The sequence below is a fragment of the Maylandia zebra genome, linkage group LG9, assembly GCF_041146795.1.
Source record: "Maylandia zebra isolate NMK-2024a linkage group LG9, Mzebra_GT3a, whole genome shotgun sequence".
NCBI classification, from domain to species: Eukaryota; Metazoa; Chordata; class Actinopteri; order Cichliformes; family Cichlidae; genus Maylandia; species Maylandia zebra.
In genome coordinates, this window is record NC_135175.1 from 17397168 (window position 1) to 17422179 (window position 25012).

A 25012-nucleotide genomic window follows, 5' to 3' on the forward strand; every position below is an offset into this window, starting at 1 on the left:
ACACAGAGCAATAAACACTGGGGAGGATTTTCAATCAGTCTGTAATAGACAAACTCCATCAGGAGTGTAGCAGAATCGCAGGTGAAGACAGAGCCAGTTTTGCGTTACGAGTTATACGTAGTCCTGCTAAATAAATTGCTGGTATTTGACCCTGATTTGGTCAAAGAATACCTGAAACTCAACTAAACAGTTTCCAAATGTATGAATACAACCTACATTAAAAAAAACAGTAAAGGGACTATATAATATCAACATATTTGTCTTTTAAATCCTTTCTGATCACATCTGTATTAGAATTCAACCAACATGTGGTTTTGTCTACATCACACATGCAGGTACTTTCCTGTCAGGCACACATAAAGAATAAAAATCGTGAGGCGTCAGTGGAATGTAGAATATATGAAAATGAGAGAAATAAAATGAAAGGCTGTCAAAGATATCTATCCAACACTCAGGCTTATAAAAAAGTACTTCTGCTTTTGACAACTTCATTTGCTGAGGCGGACAGCATTATCTTCAACAAACCAAAACGAATAGACCTTGATATGGTGATATAACTACGCTATAAAATTCACTTTTACATACAGACTAGTCAAACAGAGACACAATAACACAAGCATATGTTCTCATATTTTATTAACATCACATACACCACTAGCTGCAAATGTTATAAACTGCTTGTGTTCAATTACCTCCATCCACATTTAGCCATACTCCTCAAGCTGTTCATCCAGCTCTTGGCATCATCCTGTCTCACAGTGTTAGATTTGATGCAGACATTATAAACAAAGTCAATTTATTTGAAAGAGGCAATTTATTTATTTATTATTTATTATTATGCAAGAAAATCCAACCATCAGTGTCAGACCTGATGGAAAGGCAAAAAACCCATGAATACCCATGAAGTTTATTTATATGAAGTCAGATGCTTAATAGTTAGTGTTAGTGCCCAAAGACAATTAACAATATCATTAACAATATTATAGTACACAATATCATAATGCAGGATGATATAACTAAAGCCTCAAATATTATAATTATTGTGATCGATATTTTAATTGCACAATCCCAATTCTAAACTGGAGGGAAAAATATTATCTCATTTTGAATTTGATGGCTGCAGCACATCTGTGGAAGGCTGGAAAAGTAAGTGGTACTAAAAAGAAACGGCTGGAGGGACACTTTGAACATTTAGCATCTAATTAGATTAATTGGCAACAGGTGAGTAACATTAAAATGCTCTTTTTATACCCAGTAGAGAGGCAGAGCTTCTTAGAAAGAAAAATTGCAGGAAAAAATAAAAATTGTTGGTCACTGTAAAATTGTGAAGTGAATATTTCATCTACAGTACAGAATTAAAAGAATCTGGAGAAATCTCTGTGCAGTGGACAAGACCAATAATCAATAGGATAATAATATAAAAAAAAACAGGCATAGTTATGTCCTGGAAATAACTGCATGGGCTCAGAAGTCATTGTCTGTGAATCACTGTTTGCCATGACATCTACAAGTGTAGCCTAAAGTTCTAGCTTCACTTGGAGAAAGCTCATGTAAAATGGACTGAGGCAAAGCAGAAACTGTTCTGTGATCAGATTAATAAAAATTAGTTTTCTTTCTTTTGGAAAACTGCATCCACCAGATGAAAGAGGAGAGGGACCAGGTTTTTTACAATATCAGTCCTCAGTTAAAAAAGCATGCATCTCTGATGGTATCTGGGTGCATTACTGCCTATGAAATTGGCACCATCAATGCTGAAAGGTACATATAGCAACATATACTAGATGACGTGTTTTTTGAGGCAAATTCTTGCCTGAAAAAACTTTCAGAATACGCAAATACGCAAACAACCAAACACATGACCACATACATACAGTAGATACCTGCATCTATTACAATAGCATGGCTTCATAGTAGAAAATGACCTTTTTTCCTGTTTCTCCGCCTTTGCTTTACATTGAGTTTTTTCCACTGTACTGTGAATAAAATACAGGTGTATGAGATTTGCAAATCATTGCATTCTGTTTTTATTCACATTATACACACTGTCCTAGCTTTTTGGGAATTGGGATTATAACTCATTACAGCTGTCTAAACAGCACTGCCTTATAAGTAAGTGCAGTGTTTTGTTATATATATGAATATATATTTCTTATACATAGTATGCATATATTTAAGTAGCCATAGTTTTCAGGGTTTTCCCTTAGGTAATAGAACCTGGTACCAGGTACTTTTTCAGTACCTACTTGCCCAGTGTTCCAAGTGATCCAAGCAGGTACTAAAATATGACGTTGTCAGACTGCACGCCACCAATTGGCTGGTCAGTAAGGTTACTCGATGAGTCATGAGAGCATCTCGTTTATAAAATTCAGAATTGCCATTTTTCAACCAGAGACATAGCAGCAGGTATTGCGTTGCCTTGACATCTACCTTTGTTGTAGGGTTTGTTTTACATACTAATTACATCACGGGACAACAACAATGTACATTAGGTAGTAAACCCTGTTAAGTCGTGGTGATCCATGGTGAGTTGATCCAACTAGGTACTAATACAAAAGGTTCTTTTGATTTAAGCAGAGCAGGGCTGAGCGCATAGCAGTAATCCACAACTTGTTGTTAAATTCAAATTCAAATTTTATTTGTCACGTACACAGTCATACACAGTACGATATGTAGTGAAATGCTTGGACAACTGCTCGTGACCTAAAGAGAACAAAAAAGGAAAAGGCTATGAATAAGATAGGAAATAAATATGAAAAATTAAAAAGGGTAAATTTAACTAGGAAGGAATAAAATATAAATTAAGGTTAAAAATGAAATAACTGTACAACACAAATTAGAATGAAGGGTAAATTTAACTGGGAAGAATAAGATAAAATATATAAATTAAAGTTGAAAATAAAATAACTGTACAACAAAATACACAATACACAATATAGAACTATATAAGAATGTATGAAGAAATCTAAATATAAATAAATATATACACAATAACAGCAGCTGTACAAGTATTAACTGGAAATGAAGAATATAGTGACCAGTGTTGTGCAAAAACAATGTCCAGAAAGTCCAGTGTGTGTGTAAGAACTGTATGTGTGGGTCAGTACTGTGTGGTGGTGTGATTGAGAGACCGTATCGCCTGCGGGAAGAAGCTCCTCCTCAGTCTCTCTGTGTTGGTCTTCAGGGAGCGGAATCGCTTTCCTGACCTCAGCAGAGAGAACAGTCTGTTGTTGGGATGGCTGAGGTCCTTCACGATCTTCCTGGCCTTGGTCCAGCACCGCCTGCTGTAGATTGAGTGCAGGTCAGGGAGCTCGGAGCGGATGGTGCGCTCAGCTGACCGCACAACCCTCTGTAGAGCTCGTCTGTCCTGCATGGTGCTGTTCCCGAACCAGGTTAAGATGTTTCCCGCCAGGATGCTCTCTATGGTGCAGGAGTAAAAGTTCCTGAGCACCTTGGAGGGCAGTTGGAAGTCTCTCAAGCGTCTGAGGTGGTAGAGACGCTGTCGGGCCTTTTTCACCACGGTGTTGATGTGACAGGACCATGACAGGTCCTGCGTGATGTGAACTCCGAGGTATTTGAAGCTGTCCACTCTTTCCACTGGGCACTCGTTGATGACGGGGGTCTGGTAGTTCCTCTCCTGCTTAGTGCTGAAGTCCACTATCAGCTCCTTTGTCTTACTGACGTTTAGAAGGAGGTTGTTCCTCTGGCACCAGTTCTCCAGATTCCTAATCTCCTTCAGGTAGGCCGTCTCGTTGTTATCAGAGATCAGGCCCACCACGACGGTGTCGTCAGCAAACTTGATGATGGTGGTGGAGCTGGTAGTGGCCACACAGTCATATGTGTACAAAGAGTACAGCAGGGGGCTCAGAACACACCCCTGGGGGGCTCCAGTGCTGAGAGTGGTGCTCCAGTGGTGCTCCAGTTACAATAAACAAGATTATTTACATTCTCAGGAGTGGCCCCAACAGACTAAGAGACTTGGAGAGTATAATCCCAACCTAAGGTGGAGCAAGATAGAGGACAACTTAAAAACGTAACATGGACAGAGTAAAAAGCACATATGCATAAACAACACTGTCGGGAATATTTAGGAGATCTAAGCATGCTGCACTTAAATATGTAAAAGGAGAATTGGAGATGCAATACCAAGAAAAGAACAAACAGCTGACCCAAATTTCTAAGAAATTAGCAGTTGGTTAAATAGTATGATTCAGGGCATGCACATCAGAAAGAAATGTATTTAGGTTTGAAAACAGAGTTCGAGAAATATATAAACTTCAGCTGGAAACTAGCTAATAGAAACTCAATAATGCATGATATTAGAATGTTTCTATGTCTTACATAAGCTTGGAGTGAACACTTTAAAATAAGATTGAAAAAAAATATATATATAGATGCATGCTTCATGGAGAAATCAAAAATATGCACCGTTTGCCTTCTCTCACCGAGTAGAATCATTGTCGTTTGACTCATCATGAGAGGCAGAGAGCCTTAGCCTGAAGCACCCCCTCCTCTCTACATCCCTAATGTCTACCATTAAGCCTGTTTTGACAGAAGATTACGTGGCGCCTTTCTTTTAACTGTAGGAGGCCGTCCACCCACTCTGCTCTTGTGGCAGTACAGAAGAATGTGAAGGTTGACCAGAAACATTATTCTCATTATTCTTTGATGGAAATCATAGTCACAGCCACATATGTGGAAAAAACCCTGCAAAGTCTCACTTCACTTTTTATGGTTTGACATCGTCCACATTTTGAAGAAGGCATTAATAAAATCGCATTGCTGGAAAATTTCAATTTCGAATGTCTCTTGTCTTCACTGGCAAACAAAGCAGAAAATATGGTCAAACTGAAGGACAAGAAAATCCATGAAAACCCCATTCTGCAACTCAAAGATTTACCCCCCACATACCACCACCAGACACTAATTATGGCCAAAAGGATACTCACAATTATTTTAATCAATATTGAGATCACTACTGTTTCTCACAACCTTACCTTGATTTTAGTGACAAAACTGTTTTTAATGGACTGTCATTTGACTGCTGCTTTCACATCCATGTTGTTCTACATTCTTACTACAGCAAAATAAAATTGGTCCTCCAAATTCACCTAAATTCAGTGCATCTCTAAAAAATAAAGAAAAAGAAAAATCGCTCAGCTTTCCCATTAACCTTGTTCTACATTCCCGTTTATTAAGTCCCTCACAAAATAGAAAGTGTTTCACTTCGTACCTGCATAATGGATGTGAAGAAAAAATCCAGAGAAAAGTATTCAACATCTGTGAGATCCGTTTTTCCCTTCCATGTGATGTTTTGCATATTGTACAGTGGAGGTATTGCCAGTTAGAGTAAATCATTGCGTGAGGGGATAACATATCTTTGGTTGATCGGAAGTATTTGCTTTGAGAAAAAAGCTCTTTACCTTCTGCTGTTACAGACATTGGAATCGATGATTGTTGTATGCCCGACTGTGAAATGCATAAGTGGAGGAGGATGGATTGATGAATGGATGGATTTGTCTTATGATGTAGTGTTACTCATCCAGGAAACATCAAGCAGCATAGTTACAGTGCACAGTTTTGACTGGCACATGCAGGCACATCATCAGGCATAGTTTTAGGGTTTCTTTTGCTTTGCATTTTAATTGGCTCAGCAGGCATTTTTTTTAATATTACTTAATAATGTTCATTTAATTGTAGGAAAACAAAATTATGATCAAGATTCAAATTCGACTGTGCAGTCCTAGTCCTATCGTTCTTCACTATGGGGGCACGAGTATGAATGTGCCCCCATAGTGAAGCAGTGCAATTTTTCTGGATTACTTGCAGGAATTTGAAGGGATTAATCGTTTTATGAGTCTGCTGATCTCCAAGTGAGAGTTTATAACACTGAACTAACAGCTTTTTTTATTTTTGAGTGCAATTTGCTCTGTATGTAAATGAATATTAAAAAAAGAAAAGAAAAGAAAAGAAATTCTGTAATGTGTTTACACATAATTTGGGGAAAGCTCAACGTGCACTCCCACATTACTATAGACGAGCATGCCCACTGTATGTACTACATCTTTATCTTCAACTTCTCTTTGTTTTCAATACATTTCTTCTGCTTTTCTCTTCCTATTTATCTCCCTCATACCTCACACTGCTGAATCTTATTTGATTCATGGGAAAGTTGCTGCTCTTGTCTGTGTTCCAGCACCGTTATGCTCTCATAAAATTTGGCTTTGATTGATTACCTGCATTTCTTTATCCCTTCCTCCTTTTCTATCCCTCTCTGTAGTCCATTAGTTATGGTAATGTTGGGTTAAATACATCTTAACTTGCTGGTGATTGATTTACACTTCCACACCCATAAGCATCCCCTCCCTTTCTTCCCTCCTTTCCGGCACCCTGCCAGCACTGTAATGCATAACTTTTGAGGACAGATGCTGTTGGTGTTTGGAGCACTCAGGCTAAAAGGCGGGCATAGCTGACAGCTCCACTGTACAGCCTGCTGACAGAGCTCGAGCTGAGGGGTCAGATGATGAATCTGCTGTGTCACACAACTACACAGAACTAAGTGCAATGCTTCTGCCATCAAGACTCACATGGCGTATGTGACAGACACACAACATAGATCTATATATCTATATATATATATATATATATAGCTTGCTTTATTTCTAAAGCAGAGCAAAAAACACACAAAAGACAGTCTTACTAGCTTATTAGAAATGATAGTTGCTGTTTGAGCATTGTCATAATATATGGTAAAATGCACTGCAGTCAACCTGCAGCATGCAGGTCTTAACTCACCATGTTTATAGTATTGATCAGATGAAACTGTCTTACTCAAAACACTTTGTTATAACACTGAACTGAAATGGCAGTTTTGTTGTTTCATATTTGCAGCAGTCATTTGTAACTATAATTTTTTAGCTATTACTGTGGCTGGAAAATAACATTTTATTGGTTTTCTGCTTACATTTGTCCTGATCATGCAACAGTGCACTGGCCATAAATTAACATTTTTAATCAATCCAATTATACTTTTACTCTTCTTTTATTTCACTCATATTTTTCTTGTTCTTAGTCTGTTTTGCAGAGTTACAGATAATACAGGTAAGCTGTTATTTTTGAAAAAATTGCTAAAATTTACAACACTACACACAGCCACTTCATTAGGTACACCTGTTCAGTTACTCATTAACGCAAATACGCAAACAACCAAACACATGTCGATATGGTCAAGTGATTCTGAACATGTATTTTAGAAAGTGCTGATTAACACATATTTCAATGCACATATCTCTGGAATGGTCTGAAAAAGAAAAAAATAATAATATAAATATGTTACCTAGATATCAACTTAAAGTAGGGACCACTTGTCACAAGATATGCAGAAGACCCTCTATGAATGCACAACACAGCTAACAATGAAGGAGATGGGCTACAGCAGCAGAAGACCTCACCTGGTATGCTTCCTGTCAGCTAAGAACAGGAAACGGAGGCTAAAACTTGTATGGGTTCACCAAAAAAGATAAACAGAACATTGAAAAAACATCTCCTGGTCTCATGAGTCTCAATTTCTGATGAAACATTCAGCTCTGAAAGCAAAAAATAATCCAAACTGGTACTAATAACGTGTAACTAATAAGGTGGCTGAAAAGTGTACAATTCATGAGCTCATGCTTTAACTCATATTTGATCGAACAAAAGTAAATAAAGATAAATAAACAATATGCCCAGCATAACTACATACTTTCAGGCAATAATATTTTAGCTTGAAAATTAAAAAAAAAAAAAAAAGATTGATGTATTTTCTCTTTTTAAGGACTAATATAAGTTTTTCTTGTGAGGAAGTTAATGGGCCTCAAAGACATTAAAGAGATGTCTACAACTTGAAAGTTTGTTACATTGAAAGAAGAGAAAGAACATGCACGTCGACAGACAAACACACACAACATCCCATTCACACCCTTACAAAACACAGGCTCGTGCTCACATGCTGGGTGTTAATGTGAAAGCCTGAACACTTCAGGGACCCAGTGATCCCCAGATCCATCTCTGACCTGACAGCCGTCCTCCATTAGCCTCACACGCACACGCGCACACAAATGCCGCAACAGAATGCACTCCTAAAATACTCTGTCAGAAACACACATGTGGCACACATACAGGATACATCTGAGCTGGAGAGCAGGGGTAAAGTCATGCACAGAAGTCACAGAAACCAGACGTACAGCTGCTGAACCCAAAACATAGCACTTGGAGAAAAATATCTAAACAATTCCTTTGTGTAATTAAAATTCTCCAAATCATACAAGTAAGCACAAAAACAAAGGCACTTTAGAGAAAGCACATATTAACTAATGCAAATGTGACACGAGGTCGCCTCACCTGTCGCGATCCCCAGCTGTGATGTTATGAAGGTGATTAGCAGCTCCATCAGCACATGCCCTCAAGAGAGCTATAGAAAGAAAGATGCATATTTATCCAGTTTGTTTGAAATAAATGGTGCATATTTCTAAAATTTCCTCTAAAGGTGAAACAAGATTCTCTTCAAACCTTGATCAACACTACATGTGTGTTCATAAAGTCTCTTATGGATCAGTAACCTGGATACAGTCACTTCAGGATTTCTTGAGTCAATTTTTATTTTACCATATACCATAACTTTAATTTTTTTCCATACGCCTCATTACCATAATTAAGAAATGTGCCATTATGAGTGCGAAAAATAAAATAATTAAGGAGCTTGTATATTTAGATACGCTATCATTAGGAACCAGCTCACACGCGACATCTTTCCACTGTCACTTCTAATAAATGTAATTCACACTCGCTCTTTTTATCCCCGAAAAGTTTCCTTTCAAAACGTGTCAAGTGTTTTTTTTTTTTTTTTCAAAAAACACATTTATACAAAAAGGGACTTATATAACATTAACAATGTGTTATTTTTAAGAAAGTACTTTGAACGCCAACATCAGCATTCCCAAGGTTTTTTGATAAATGGATTTACTTCAATCATTGCAGAAATGTACAAAGTTTGAATAAGGTCCAAATTTTTTAGAAAGAAACCACTTTCTCCCAATGAAAACATTACAAGCGGCGCATTCCACAGTGCCAGCAAAGCATTATGGTTAAAGCTATTTGACCCTTTAAAAGGGAAAGGCAGCGAAAGAGAACTTATCTTTTTAGCTTTAAGTAACACTCAAATGATGGGATTATTTGCCATTCTTAAAATATTATTCAAGTTGCACTAAATTAGATGCAAACCATTTGCAAATGTATGCTCTCTCTCTCTCTGCTTCTATTCTATTCAAATTTAACACGCAACCTATTTTTTAAGAGCCCTTTTCTGTTTAGGGCTGCCGTGTTCACACAAGGGAAAACTTCAAAGGATCAGCCAAAGTTTTACTTTCACCTTGTTTAAAACTAACTAAAGCCTGCACCACAGAGACGGGCAACACTCGTGCATTTTTATGTCTCTAAAGCTTTCTTTTCAAGAACTGTGTCCATTCCCCCAACCCAGTACTTTTCATACGCTTGATATAACTCTGTGTTGTGTTTGGAACACGGAACCCCCCCAAAGTTTACTTCTCATTTAATGTGAACTTAGAAAAGAAGACATTAGTCTAAATAAAGTGGTATTTAGCGTTTGAATATTACTTTGCATTCCTAGGTGTTTCATTATTAACTAAATAATGCTGAAAAGATGTTTGGCTGTGGTATAAAAAAAAAAAGGAAAAAAAACTCACACTCCTGGGGAAAGACGCACTGATTTTCACACATCATACATGCACACACTGAGTGAACTGTGACAAGAAATACAACAGATGTGCAACAGTGTCAACTTGAAATAGGTGCTAAAACCGACTTCCATTACTTTTACATATGGCACAACTTTTAACACATCAGCAGCACCGTGGCCTCTAAAAATACGTGAAGGACTTAACAATGTACATCACACCTACATACTGTAAATCACATTTAAACGTATGCTAAATTGGACGCAATTAGCGAGATAAAAGGAGAAGAATGATTATTCTCACATTCTGAGTCTAACTCTCCTCACCCTTAGCTCTTAAAAAGCGACAACGCAGATGCATTTGCACTGATGTAAATAAGACGCTTATACTGAAGGTACTGCTTTTATTCATAACCTCCACCACCTGCTGCCGATGTTTCACGTCAAGAAATGATTGGAATGTAAATGACTCATTATCTCTGACAGAGAGCAAAGGCTGAGAAACTTTTCAAATGACAACTCCTTGAAAAACAGAAACTTTCCTTTAAGACCGGTGACAGACTGTAAAGTTATCAGTCATTATCTGTGTATAAGTGTGTGCATACACACACAGACACTGAATAATTTTCAGACTTCACACAAATTTGAGAACAGTAACTTGTGTCTGTCAGTTGTTTTTTTTGCAGCTCTGTCTATATTGCGCTCCATTTAAGCGTACAAACACATGTGGTTACAATAAATCTAAAAGCCTTACCAACAGCAGAAAAATGTTTCAAAATGATGTATTGTCATTTGTAGCAATGATTATTACATGCAATAGCGTGGCTATATTTATTTTACTTGTAGTGATCCGGTAATCTCGACACATTCTTTCTAAGTTGTAAGAAAAAGAGCTGCCAGTAGTCACTCAGTAACACTTTAGAGCCGGAGACTTCTCCTAGACAATGCTTGTTTAGATGTGCAGTACTTCCAGTACTGTCTAAAAGTCCATTTTAACTTTACATGACTTCCATCCATCCATCTTCATCCGCTTTGTCCAGGGCCGGGTCGCGGGGGCAGCAGCCTAAGCAAAGAGGCCCAGACCTCCCTCTCCCCAGCCACCTCCTCCAGCTTATCCGGGGGAATACCAAGGCGTTCCCAGGCCAGCCGAGAGATATAATCTCTCCAGCGTGTCCTGGGTCTGCCCCGGGGCCTCCTCCCGGTGGGACATGCCTGGAACACCTCACCCAGGAGGCGCCCAGGGGGCATCCTTGTCAGATGCCCGAACCACCTCAGCTGGCTCTTTTCGATGTGGAGCAGCAGCTGCTCTACTCTGAGCCCCTCCCGGATGGCCGAACTTCTCACCCTATCTCTAAGGGAGAGGCCAGCCACCCTTCGGAGGAAGCTCATTTCTGCCGCTTGTATCCGCAATCTCGTTCTTTCGGTCACTACCCACAGCTCGTGGCCATAGGTGAGGGTAGGGATGTAGATCGACTGGTAAATTGAGAGCTTCGCTTTTACACTCAGCTCCCTCTTCACCACGACGGACCGGTGCAGCGTCCGCATTACTGCAGCTGCAGCCCCAATCCGTCTGTCGATCTCCGGCTCCCTTCTCCCATCACTCGCGAACAAGACCCCGAGATACTTGAACTCCTCCACTTGGGGCAGGAACTCATCCCCGACCCGGAGTGGGCACTCCACCCTTTTCCGGCTGAGAACCATGGCCTCAGATTTGGAGGTGCTGATCCTCATTCCCGCTGCTTCACACTCGGCTGCAAACCGTTCCAGTGCGAGCTGGAGGCCCTCACCCGATGAAGCCAACAGAACCACATCATCTGCAAAAATCAGAGATGAGATTCTGAGGCCACCAAAGCGAAAGCCCTCCGCCACTTGGCTGCGCCTAGAAATCCTGTCCATAAAAATTATGAACAGAACCGGAGACAAAGGGCAGCCCTGGCGGAGCCCATCACCCACCAGGAACGAGTCCGACTTATTGCCGGCAATGCGAACCAAGCTCTTGCAACGGTTGTATAGGGATCGAATGGCCCGTAGCAATGGGCCAGACACCCCATATTCCCGCAACACCTCCCACAGGACACCCCGAGGGACACGGTCGAATGCCTTCTCCAAGTCCACAAAACACATGTAGACTGGTTGGGCAAACTCCCATGCACCCTCAAGTATCCTGGAGAGGATAAAGAGCTGGTCCAGTGTTCCGCGACCAGGACGAAAACCGCATTGTTCCTCCTGTATCCGAGGTTCGACTAACGGGCGCACTCTCCTTTCCAGCACCCTGGCATAGACTTTCCCAGGGAGGCTGAGGAGTGTGATCCCCCTGTAGTTGGAACACACCCTCCGGTCCCCTTTCTTAAAGATGGGGACCACCACCCCGGTCTGCCAGTCCACAGGTACTGCCCCTGATCTCCACGCAACATTGCAGAGGCGTGTCAACCAGGACAGCCCTACAACGTCCAGAGCCTTCAGGAACTCGGGGCGGACCTCATCAACACCAGGAGCTCTGCCACCAAGGAGTTGTTTAACTGCCTCAGTGACCTCGCCCCCGGAAATTGGCGGGTCATTCCCCTCATCCCCAGACTCTGCTTCCTCCTCGGAAGACGTGTCAGTGGGATTAAGGAGGTCCTCGAAGTATTCCTTCCACCGCCTGACAATTTTCTCAGTCGACGTCAGCAGCGCTCCGCCAGCACTATACACAGTGCAGGTAGAGCACCGCTTTCCCCTCCTGAGACGTCTGACGGTTTGCCAGAATCTCTTCGAGGCAGTCCGAAAGTCTTTTTCCATGGCCTCTCCGAACTCCTCCCACACCCGAGTTTTTGCTTCAGCCACTGCCCGAGCCGCATTCCGCTTGGCCTGTCAATACCTGTCGGCTGCCTCCGGAGTCCCACAGGCTAACCAAGCCCGATAGGACTCCTTCTTCAGCCTGGTGGCTCCCTTCACCTCTGGTGTCCACCATTTGGTTCGGGGATTACCACCACGGCAGGCACCAACCACCTTGCGGCCGCAGCTCAATGCAGCAGCTTCGGCAATGGAGACGCTGAACATGGTCCATTCGGACTCAATGTCCCCAGTCTCCCTCGGAATGCTGTTGAAGCTCTGCCGGAGGTGTGCGTTGAAGATCTCGCGGACTGGGGCCTCTGCTAGACGTTCCCAGCACACCCTACGCGTTTAGGTGCACCAGGTCTGTCCAGCGTCTTCCCCCGCCACCTGATCCAACTCACCACCAGGTGGTGATCAGTTGACAGCTCAGCCCCTCTCTTTACCCGAGTGTCCAGAACATATGGTCGCAGATCTGCTGATACGATTACAAAATCGATCATCGACCTACGGCCTAGAGCGTCCTGGTGCCACGTGCACTTATGGACACTCTTATGTTCGAACAGGGTGTTCGTTATGGCCAAACTGTGATTAGCACAGAAGTCCAATAACAGAGCACCGCTCGGGTTCAGATCAGGGAGGCCGTTCCTCCCAATCACGCCCCTCCAGGTCTCGCTGTCGTTACCCACGTGAGCATTGAAGTCTCCCAGCAGGACAACAGAGTCTCCAGGTGGAGCACCCTCCAGCACCCCCCCCCCCCCAGGGACTCTAAGAAGGCTGGGTACTCTGAACTGCCACTCGGCGCATAAGCACAGATGACAGTCAGGACCCGTTCCCCGACCCTAAGGCGCAGGGAACAAACCCTCTCGTCCACCGGGAAAAACCCCAACGTACCGGCAGCAAGCCGAGGGGATATTAGGATACCCACCCCAGCCCGCCGCCTCTCACCAGGGGCAACTCCAGACTGAGACAGAGTCCAGCCCCTCTCCAGGAGACTGGTTCCAGAACCCTGGTTCCAGAACCCAAGCCATGTGTAGAGGTGAGCCCGACTATATCTAGCCGGTACCTCTCAACCTCACGCACTAACTCAGGCTCCTTCCTCACCAGAGAGGTGACATTCCATGTCCCTATTGCTAGTCTTGGCAGCCGGGGGTCAGTCCTCCAGGGCCTCCGCTCCTGGCCGCCACCCGGCACACAATGCACCCGACCCCTATGGCGCCTCCTGCGGGTGGTGGGCCTGCGGGAGGATGGGCCCATGTCTCCTCTTCGGGCTGTGCCCGGCCGGGCCCCATGGACTAAGGCCCGGCCACCAGACGCTCGCCCTCGGGCACCCTCCCCGGGCCTGGCTCCAGGGCGGGGCCCCGGTAACCCTATCCCGGGCAGGGTAAACTGTTCCCTCGGTGTGCTTTTCATAAGGGTCTTATGAATCGCTCTTTGTCTGGTCCCTCACCCAGGGCCAATTTGCCATGGGAGACCCTACCAGGGGGCAAAAGCCCCCAGACAACATAGCCCCTGGGATCCCTGTGACACACAAACCCCTCCACCACGATAAGGTAGCGATTCAAGGAGGGGCTTTACATGACTTTAAAATGCAAATAGAAAATCTTATAAAAGATTGTTTTTACAACCTCCTGCCTGACTTAAAATAAGGACAGTTTACAGCGGTGAGTTAAAAAAAAAAGCAATCTCATAAAATAATAATAATTGAGCAGTGGTGTAACAGCACAAAACCAAAAGCTATGTATTTGTTAAGCAAGCAAGAAACTACCTGTTCTTAACAAGTGTTAGCATGACTCTGCTCAATAGGCGACCAATTAATTTGTTATATTTACAGTTTATTTCGAGTAAATGGGTTAAGAATTAACATTTTGCTGCAAATACAATGATTTCTTGGTGAATGATCATCTTGCAAGAGGTGTTTGCAGACACACAGACAGTGATTTGGTGTATTATAGTGAGAATTTTTGCATGTTAAATGTCAACTGTTACGGTCCTTGTGTTGCAGGTCTGCCTCATGAGCCACAGCTGAGGTGTGTTCCAGCTCGTCAGCCACGGCATATAGTCTGCCATCCTAAACTGCCACAGCCCTGCCACTTTCCCCATTTTTGCCAGAGCTGTGAGCTGTAGTGTTTTGGGCAGCGGGCCTTAGTGCGTATGGGTGTGAGAACTTAAACTCTGTGAACTTTGGTTTTCTTTCTTTTATTGTAAGCAAAGGTGTGCCCTTATTGTGTTAATTAGTTCATCCTTGTGGAAGCAGGTAGGGGTTCTCTGCCATTTTTGTTTCAACTGTTTTCTCCTGTTTCTGGTTAGACAGGGAGCTCAGCCATTGTATTTTGTTTTGGTTAGTGAGTACTTGGTTTGATTTTTAGCTAAAGGGGGTGTTTTGTTTGTTGTTTTGGCCTTGGAGACCCTGAAGAAAAGAGCTTCCTTGTGTTCATTTTTACTGTAGTAGTTTTGGGCAATAAATCACGTTTAAATGACATCTATTCTCCAGTAGTTCATGTGTTCTCTTTCACTTTGTGTTACCCCTCACTCCAGTCAACACTTCGTTTTTAAGTGGGGCGTAACATAAGTGGGGGCTCGTCCGGGATTATTTTGGTTATGGCACAGTTTAGCCTGGGTGATTTTATAGCTAAGCCTGCATTGGACCAGCTTGATGCATGTAGGAAGGAGGATTTATGTGCCGTTGCCACGCATTATGAAATCCCTGTGGCTAAGTCCATGAAGAAGAGCGAGTTAAAGACTCTTGTTGTCAGTGGGTTTGTTGGGAAAGGTGTGTTCCCCTTTAGTCGTGGACTCGGGGGATGCCGCGTCAGACCTCGAAACCTCTGATCAGCCTGAGGTTTGCGCTGGGGAGGGGGCGGGGACACCTACGGTGGTCAAACCAGGTGAGGGAAAGCCACCAGCCTCTCTTCCACAGTTTGAGCCCTTCTCTTTCGAATCCAGTAATCCCAGTGTTAGTGCACGCGTAAAGGTACGTTTGGCTCGTCTTGAACTTGAGGCCAAAGCAAGGGAACGTAAGGATGAGCTTGAGTTCAAGCTAAAGTGTCCGCAGCTAGAAGCTGAGACATCTATTAGGTTGCGTCAGCTGTAGTTGCAAGCTAACAAATTGTCTCCTGAGCCTTCTGCTCCACATTCAGTGAAGGATGAAGATAACAATAGTAATCCTTCAGATAATTCTCCCCCTGCTCCTGCACCTCCGACATTTGATGTAGGCAAAAACATTGCCCTAGTTCCACCATTCAGGGAGACTGAGGTGGAGGCCTTTTTTAATGCGTTTGAGTGCATTGCTATGGCTTTACATTGGCCCAAGGAGGTTTGGCCCCTTTTGCTTCAGTGCAAATTAATTGGTAAGGCACAGGAAGTATGCGCAGCTCTTACTATCGAGGACAGTCTTGTGTACAACAATGTCAAAAGCGCTATACTCAGAGCCTATGAGTTGGTGCCTGAAGCCTACAGGCAGCGTTTCAGGACCCTGAGGAAATCCACTGCTCAAACATTCCTTGAGTTTGCAAGGGGAAAAGGTGGTGTCAAGCAAGCAAAGTGTCAGAGTTTAACGCATTGCGTAAACTGGTATTGTTGGAGGAATTCAAAAACTGTGTTCCTGACCGTACAGTGCTGTACCTGAATGAACAAAAAGTTGCCACTTTGCAGGAGGCAGCTGTCTTGGCAGAAGAATTTGCTTTGACGCACAAAAGCGTGTTTGTGGGTAAATCTGAATCACACTATCATGAACAAATGAAAAAGGACACAAAGCCGCACCCTCAACAACCTAGGGGTTCCTCGGGTTCCAAGTCTGATAGACAATGTTTTTACTGTCACAAAGTGGGGCATATAGTTTCTGAGTGTTTGGCTCTTAAACGTAAACAAGTGCCCCAGCAATTAAAACAAGCTAAAGGGGTTGGCCTAGTCGAGTCGCTGAACTCCCCCTCTCATGTGACCATTAGTGAACCTGATAAGTGTTTTAAACCCTTCATTTTCAATGGTTTTGTCTCCTTAACAGGGTTTCCTGGGGATCAAAAGCCCGTGAGAATACTGAGGGACACGGGTGGTTCACAATCATTTCTATTGGCCGACGTTTTGCCAGTCAGTGAGGAGTCATCTTGTAACGCGAGTACGATAGTGCAAGGTATTGGGATGGCCTACATACCTGCACCATTACATTGTGTTCATGTGCAGTCGGAGTTAGCCTCTGGTTTTTTCAAGGTTGCAGTGAGAAACTCATTTCCTATTCAGGGTGTTGAGTTTATAATGGGAAATGATATTGCTGGGGACAAAGTACTCCCTGTTCCTGAAGTGGTGGATAAACCCAGCTGTATCCCAGAAGAGGATGAGCTGTTGAAATCCCACCCTGATGTGTTTTCTGTCAGTGTTCTTAGCAAGTCGCAAGCTCGTAAGCTGGAGGAAGTGAACCTGAGTGAGACTGTTCTTGGATCTGTTCTAACTGGGGACAGAGAGCCGGCTGCTAGCCCTTCTAAACCAGCACTCGATGAACAGGGTCTGGCTACTCTGTCTGAGGTTCTTCCTTTGCCAGTCTCATGTGAGTGTTTGAGCCATGCTCAGGAAAATGATGAGTCACTCGCTAAGTGTTTTAAAGAGGTAAGTGAGTTAACAAACAATAAAAAGGCACACAGGTTTTATCTTGAGGATGGGTTACTGCTAAGGAAATGGGTCTCAAGACCTGCATTACAGCAGGAAGGAGGTGATGAGGGTTGGGGGGTGGTACGCCAAATAGTCATTCCTAGGGATTACCGGGGTGGCATGTTGCAGCTTGCGCATGAACACCCATGGTCAGGTCATTTAGAAATCACTAAAACCTATGACCGTATTCTTCAGCACTTTTTCTGGCCAGATCTAAAGAAAGATGTTGCCAAGTTCTGCAAAACTTGCCAATTTTGCCAAATTGTGGGTAAACCTAATCAGACGGTGCCACCTGCTCCTCTTAAACCCATCCCGGTAGTTGGGGAGCCTTTTGAGCGTGTTTTAGTGGACTGTGTGGGTCCTCTACCCAGAACAAAAACGGGTAATCAGTTCCTCTTGACAATCATGTGTGCCACAACCCGTTTTCCTGAAGCCATACCACTTCAAAAAATCACCGCTCCCACTGTGATTAACCTTCCTGCCTTCTTGGGACCTTTTTGTGCCACTGCTATGTGTTAAATGGCTGCCATTTCCACTGTGTTCAGTGGAATATAACCAAACTTGCCACAGGATAGTTTTTACCTGTCAATGTTAATATTCCAGTGTGAATTCCTTAAATCAGCCTAAAATGGCTGAGCAGCAGAAATCCCCACACCCATCACCCTGGGGACCATTTTCTGCCCATTGACTTCCATTATAAACGCTATTTTTCAACCCCAAATTATCATCATATGATTTTATTTTTTCTTCTTTTCTTGGATGTCAATGAAGACTCAGGGCCTTGAAGTTTTAATTTTTAAATTGCAAAAAAAATGCAAAAAAAATAATGGCAGGTCAAAATGTATGTTGGTGCCAATCTTTGGTCCATCTAAAGGCCTACTTATAATGACAATCACATATTACTTCAACTGGTTTTTTGTGGAAATATTTAGTTTCGTTTTTTGGTTTTTGGGGCTTATAACACAGGGCGCTCATGTAATAACACTGGGATTTGAAGGGTTAAAACAACGAAAATATAATTAAAACTTTACATGAATATTTCAGGGAGAAGTAGTTTTACAAGGTTGGCTAATTTAAAGTGGAATAAAATATGGATATATGGTCTTTTTATGGCGTGGCTGAGAATGGTCCCTAGGGTGATGGGTGTGAGTTTTTTAAAGGATGGCAGGAGGGTTAAGGCTCTACTTAAATTCTTTTCAACATTTGGTCTGCCTAGAGTTGTTCAGACCAACCAAGGCAGCAATTTGCCATTGGCCAGAGGGGCCGATGGCGCGATATGGCAGCCTCGCTTCTGTCAGTCTGCCCCAGGGCAGCTGTGGCTACAACCGTAGCTTGCCTCCACCAGTGTGTGAATGTGAGAGTGAATGAATAGTGGCATTGTAAAGCGCTTTGGGTGCCTTGAAAAGCGCTATATAAATCCAATCCATTATTATTATTATTATTATTATTATTATCATTATTATAATTTCCAGTCAAAACTGTTCAAGCAGACATTACAATCACTGGGTATCAAATACATCCCTTCCAGCCCTTACCATCCCCAGTCAGAAGGTGCACTAGAAAGATGGCACCAGACCATAAAGTTGATGATGCGAAAATATTGTCTGGTGACTGACAAGAACTGGGATGAGGGACTGCCATTCCTACTGTTTGCAGCTCGTGAAGCAAAACTGGAGTCCCTTGGTTTCAGCCCTGCTGAACTAGTTTTGGGGCATAGTGTGAGAGGGCCACTAAAAACTCTGACAGAACAGTTTTTATCTGATGTGCAGCCGCAATCAAATGTGCTTGAGTTTGTCACGCAGTGTCGGGAACGTTTGTACCATGCTTGTGCAATAGCTAAGAAGTCTCTGTCAGCAGCCCAAGGGAAAATGAAGCGGCAGTATGACAGGAAGGCAGTGCAGCGTTCTTTTAAACCTGGTGATCAGGTACTCATGTTGGTGCCCACATCTGGTCCATCTCTGTCAGCCCAATTTGCGGGACCATATGTGGTAGAGAGCAAAGTCAATGACACAGACTACATTGTTTGCAGTCCAGATAGAAGGCGTAAAACACGGCTCTGCCATATAAATATGCTGAAACTGTTTCACTCTCGGGAAGACGATCGCGAGGGCTCCATCTCACTCATTTCTGTGCCCATAAACCATGATGATGGTTTGGTGAAGGGTAGTGAAGGTCAGCAGAGTGGCAGGCTCGCAAACTCAGAGGTTCTTGGTGCCTTAGACACGTACCTCTCCTATCTTCCTCATGACAAGAAAGACGACGTGAAAAATCTGATCCAAGCGCACCCTAGTCTGTTTGGGGATGTACCGTCTAGAACCCTAGTGTTAAAGCACGACATTGACGTGGGTGATGCGTGCCCTATTAAGCAACACGCATACCGGTGCCCCCCACTCAAGAGGGAATTAATGAAAAAAGAGGTACAGTACCTGCTTGAAAATGGTTTGGCGATACCTAGCCATAGCTCTTGGAGCTCTCCATGTCTGCTGACACCAAAGTCAGATGGTTCTCCACGTTTTTGTACTGATTTTAGGAGGGTATATGCAGTCACAGTCCCTGACTTATACCCGTTGCCTCGCATGGAAGACTGCATAGACAGTATTGGAGCCGCCACCTACATAACAAAGCTAGATCTGTTAAAAGGGTACTGGCAGGTTCCTCTAACTAGCAGAGCCTCTGATATTTCAGCATTTGTTACTCCAGACCATTTCTTGCAGTACACAGTGATGGCGTTTGGCATGAGGAATGCACCAGCCACTTTCCAACGACTTATGAACTTTGTGTTAGCGGACATTAACAGTTGTAATGTGTATTTGGATGACATTGTGGTATATTCTTCTTGCTGGACTGACCATGTGAGTACTCTGAGGGATGTTTTTGCTCGTTTAACCCAGGCTTCCCTAACTCTGAACCTGGCAAAGTGTAAATTTGCCAAGGCGGTAGTGACATATGTCGGAAAACAAGTAGGACATGGCCAGGTGCGCCCCGTGAATGCAAAAGTGGAGGCCGTACTGAGCTACCCGGTGCCCACCACAAGACGGGAGCTCAGGCGCTTCCTGGGTCTAGTGGGCTACTACCGATGTTTCTGCCGGAACTTTTCGACAGTAGTGGCTCCCCTGACTCATCTGTGCAGTCCAAAGGAACCCTTCGTATGGACTGCTGAGTGCCAACATGCATTTGACTGTGCAAAGTCTCTCCTTTGCAGTGCCCCTGTACTGGCTGCTCCGGACTTCAGCAAGGCCTTCAAGCTGGAAGTGGACGCAAGCGCTACCGGCGCTGGAGCAGTACTGTTACAGGATGGAGTTGATGGCATCAGTCACCCGGTTTCCTACTTCTCAGCTAAGTTCAAGCCTCATCAACTCAACTATTCCACCATTGAGAAGGAAACCCTGGCCATGTTGCTTGCTCTGCAGCATTTTGACGTGTACGTGGGGTCAACCACCACCCCTGTCATGGTTTATACTGACCATAACCCTCTGGTATTCCTAAAGCACATGTACAATCACAACCAAAGATTGATGGGATGGGCGTTGCTTGCTCAGGAGTACAACATAGACATCTGACATCAGAGAGGTATGGACAACGTGGTGGCTGATGCACTGTCAGGGACCCAGTATTAACCCCAGTAACGGACTTGGTGGCAGTTGTTAAAAGTGTCTGTTTACTGTATGTGATATTTTATGTGGGGGGGTGTTACGGTCGCTGACCTCTAGTGGCTCTCCCTCTGCAGAAGAGGGGTTTTTTTCTCCTTTTCTTGTGTTGCAGGTCTGCCTCATGAGTCACAGCTGAGGTGTGTTCCAGCTCGTCAGCCACGGCATATAGTCTGCCATCCTAAACTGCCACAGCCCTGCCACTTTCCCCATTTTTGCCAGAGCTGTGAGCTGTAGTGTTTTGGGCAGCGGGCCTTAGTGTGTATGGGTGTGAGAACTTAAACTCTGTGAACTTTGGTTTTCTTTCTTTTATTGTAAGCAAAGGTGTTCCCTTATTGTGTTAATTAGTTCATCCTTGTGGAAGCAGGTAGGGGTTCTCTGCCATTTTTGTTTCAACTGTTTTCTCCTGTTTTTGGTTAGACAGGGAGCTCAGCCATTGTATTTTGTTTTGGTTAGTGAGTACTTTGTTTGACTTTTAGCTAAAGGGGGTGTTTTGTTTGTTGTTTTGGCCTTGGAGACCCTGAAGAAAAGAGCTTCCCTGTGTTCATTTTTACTGTAGTAGTTTTGGGCAATAAATCACGTTTAAATGACATCTATTCTCCAGTAGTTCATGTGTTCTCTTTCACTTTGTGTTACCCCTCACTCCAGTCAACACTTCGTTTTTAAGTGGGGCGTAACATCAACTGATGTAGAGGCCTGAAATATATTCCTCCATAGCTTTGCCAGTGGTCAGAAAATTGCTTGAGAAGCATTTATTTGGTCAGACAGTCAGCTGACACGTGCCTGATAATCCCCATTTAAAGACATTTTATACATGATACGGTGTAGCCATGCTGAAGTAAACTGAATTAGCATCAGCCCTTAGGACCAGGTTGGACCAAATGCCTGTGACTCACTGGCTAATTTTCTATGGTTACTTGTATTTTTTTCCCTCTAAATTGTCACTGTGAAGGCCTTTGATTCATTTCTGCATGTCAAATACTCAGAAAGTGAGTTCTCCCGTTTTAACACTGCTATTCTTGACACAAATCCTTTAGAGTCAGAAATGTGCATACAACAGATTTCTCAATGTCCCATTTGTCTTCATCACAGTAAATGGCTCAAGTGGGTAAACCGAACTTGAGAAAGATTATCTCTCCATCTGTACTCTATCCGCAGGCAGTAAAATCTAATTACTGTTATTCTGTTGTTTGAAGAAGACCACAAATACAACAATTAACTCATCTTCTCCTTCACATCAGGGCATTTGAGCCTAACAAGCTCATTCACATACATACAAACACAGCAGCATAAAGGTTTTGGGAACCCAGAATTTATGTCACTGTTAAACTGATGTCCAAAAGGCATGATGTTAAATATTAAATATTACTTTCTACATTATTATTTTTATTTTGTATAATTTCAAAGGAAAGAGTGAAGGAGTGCTATGCTAAAGTTCGGGCAGAGTTCAAGCTTTCATAACTTTTACCAAGGTCTCAGACCTTTATTACTCTGTTAAGGCTATGGCTTAACAGAGTGTCCTTTTACCTTGTTCAAAAGCTAAAAGGACATAGGATGCAAATTTCAAAGTTATACATAGTGCTTAGACCTTGTCCTATCAATCAGCAGTCATGGGTTCCTCTAAGCAGCTGCCTAGCATTCTGAAAATAATTGATGCCCATAGAGAACAGACGAAAAATGGTTTTGGGGTAGCCACTTGCTCATTTAATAATCCAGTTAAGAAATAGAAATTAACAAGTATGTGGAGGTCATGCTAAGATCTATAAGAGAACTTTCCAAGAAAATTGTTCACAGGGTGAGCAGAATGGCAAATCACTTATTTCTCCAAAAGAGGCCTTGAAGAAGATTTTGAAGCCTCTGTAGTGGTGGTGTAACAATCCTAATGTATCTTGGAAACAGGGTCTGTGGACTGATAAAGTTATAACAGTTGTGTTTTTTCTATATTTTTGAAGCAGAAACACATTTGGATTTTAAAAAAAGGCTGAATAAGTTTGGTGGAAGCATATGGATAAATTGTCTAAGGAGCTTGGAAAGAAAAGCGACTGGACTTGTTTAAGTTGCTTGAAGATGTTTCATCTCTCATCCGAGAAGCTTCTTCAGTTCTGAGGGTCAAATGGTGGAGAGTCCCAGATTTAAACCCAGTGGGAGTTTCCCCCCAAAGAGGGACAAAGGACCCCCTGATGATCCTCTACCTAATCACATGAGCCGAGGTGTGAAACTGGGTGTGGGTCACAATCAGCCAGGGTTTCGGGTGAGCTCATTGTGAAACCTGGCCCCTCCCTATCATGTGATTTCCTGAGGTCAGATGGCCCAGGATGTGAGTGGGTTTTAAGGCGTCTGGGAAGGGTTCTCAAAACTGGATTATAGATGGCAGACAGTTGGTGTTGTAAACCACCACCTCTGTTCAAAGATCTCACAGTGGACATGAATGGCTTCTTTCACTCCTCTTTCAAACCATCTGTACTCTCTGTCCAAAATGTGAACATTGACATCCTCGAAAGAGTGTCCTTTATCCTTAAGATGCAGATGGACTGCTGAGTCTTGTCCTGTGGAGGTGGCTCTTCTATGTTTTGCCATACGCTTGTGAAGTGGCTGTTTGGTCTCTCCGATGTAGAGTTCTGGGCATTCCTCGCTGCACTACACAGCATACACCACATTGTTAAGTCTGTGTTTTGGAGTTTTGTCTTTGGGATGAACCAGTTTTTGTCTGAGCATGTTGCTGGGTCTGAAATGCACCGGGATGTCGTGCTTGGAGAAAACTCTCCTGAGTTTCTCTGATACACCGGCTACATAGGGGATAACAATTTTGTTGCGTCTGTCTTTCTTATCCTCCCTCGCTGGTGTCTGGTCTTCTTTTCTGTGCATCTTTGCTGACTTTATAAACGCCCAATTAGGATAACCGCATGTTTTGAGTGCTTCCTTTTGTTACGTTCCCCTGGGGGGGGGGGGGGGGGGTCTAGGCGGTGAGGGGACCTCAGGCAGGAGGTAGTGGGACACGCCCACACAGGCACCCTCAGGAGAGAGAGAGGCCCTGCTAGGGCCGTAACACCCCCTCCCATAAATGCAAACCCATGGTTTGTCAAATTACCATAACCAAAAATGAGTCCATAACTGTTTCATGACGAATATTGCAGGCTTTCCACCTACCAAACCCCATAACAACGGTTAGGCATTTCCTGCGGAAACTGCCAATCCCATCTCAGTGGGTTCACAACATTGCCAGAGAGTGGCCCCAGACCCTCGAAACAGTGTCCCATGGGATAGCCAGGGCTTCGAACCTTCACGTGTGGAGAACCCAGCAGGTAGCTAGCAGGCTTCACTGAAACACAGACATGACTGTTAGCAAGGGGTGCAGGTCTGAATGGTGGTTTTAAACATGAACCGGAGAAAGGGTCAACCAGCGGCAGCTCAGGGTTAGTTGGCCTCGTACACTGATTACGGGGTGCTACTGAGCAACTGTGCTCCAGGTTTAGCCTTTTAGTAGGCCTGGCAGGCTTGTCAGTTTGAGAGCCACGACTGACTTTACTCAAAACAGGCCCCTTTCGTGTTGAGTGGGCTTTCTGTTTGAGTGCCAGTCTGACACAATTGGCAACCACATGGCCAGGCTTGTGACAGAAAAAACACAGTTTGGGCCTAGGTCTTAACACCATAACTGCATTTTCCATCTTAGCTGGCCCACTTTTACCTGTCCAGGCTGCGCTATAGTGCAGAGGGATATCCTGTCCTACCGCACTTGCTGTATGAGTCAGCTTAAACTCATCTGCCAGGGTGGCAGCTTGCTGTAGAGTTGTAACCCTCTGTTCACTTAAATAAAGGGCCACAGACTTAGGAACAGAGTTTTTAAAATCCTCCACCAGCATAAGCTCACGTATGGACCCCACATCATTAACCTGGCTTGCCGCACACCACCTATCAAAGAGCCTCGCCTTCTCCCTGACGAAGTCAAGATAGGACTGTCCCTGCACCACAATACACAGCTCACTAGCTGGAAACCACAATACACAGCTCACTAGCTGGAAACCACAATACACAGCTCACTAGCTGGAAACCACAATACACAGCTCACTAGCTGGAAACCACAATACACAGCTCACTAGCTGGAAACCACCGCAAACACTCAGCTCACTAGCTGTACCCACACAAAATGGCACTCTGGCCCAGAGCTCACCCTGCTCTGGGCTTAAAT

General features: G+C 43.6%; 1 protein-coding gene across 4 annotated transcripts in view; it reads right to left on the reverse strand.

Moving 5' to 3' along the window:
* The window catches only part of tpk1 (thiamin pyrophosphokinase 1), a 101299-nt gene that overhangs the window by 58434 nt on the left and 17853 nt on the right, over nucleotides 1–25012 (reverse strand). For all 4 annotated transcript variants that reach the window (XM_004546536.5, XM_076888094.1, XM_076888095.1 and 1 more), the window contains exon 4: nucleotides 8377–8446. In XM_004546536.5, the coding sequence (XP_004546593.1) occupies nucleotides 8377–8446 (70 nt within the window). The remainder of the gene's footprint in view (nucleotides 1–8376; nucleotides 8447–25012) is intronic.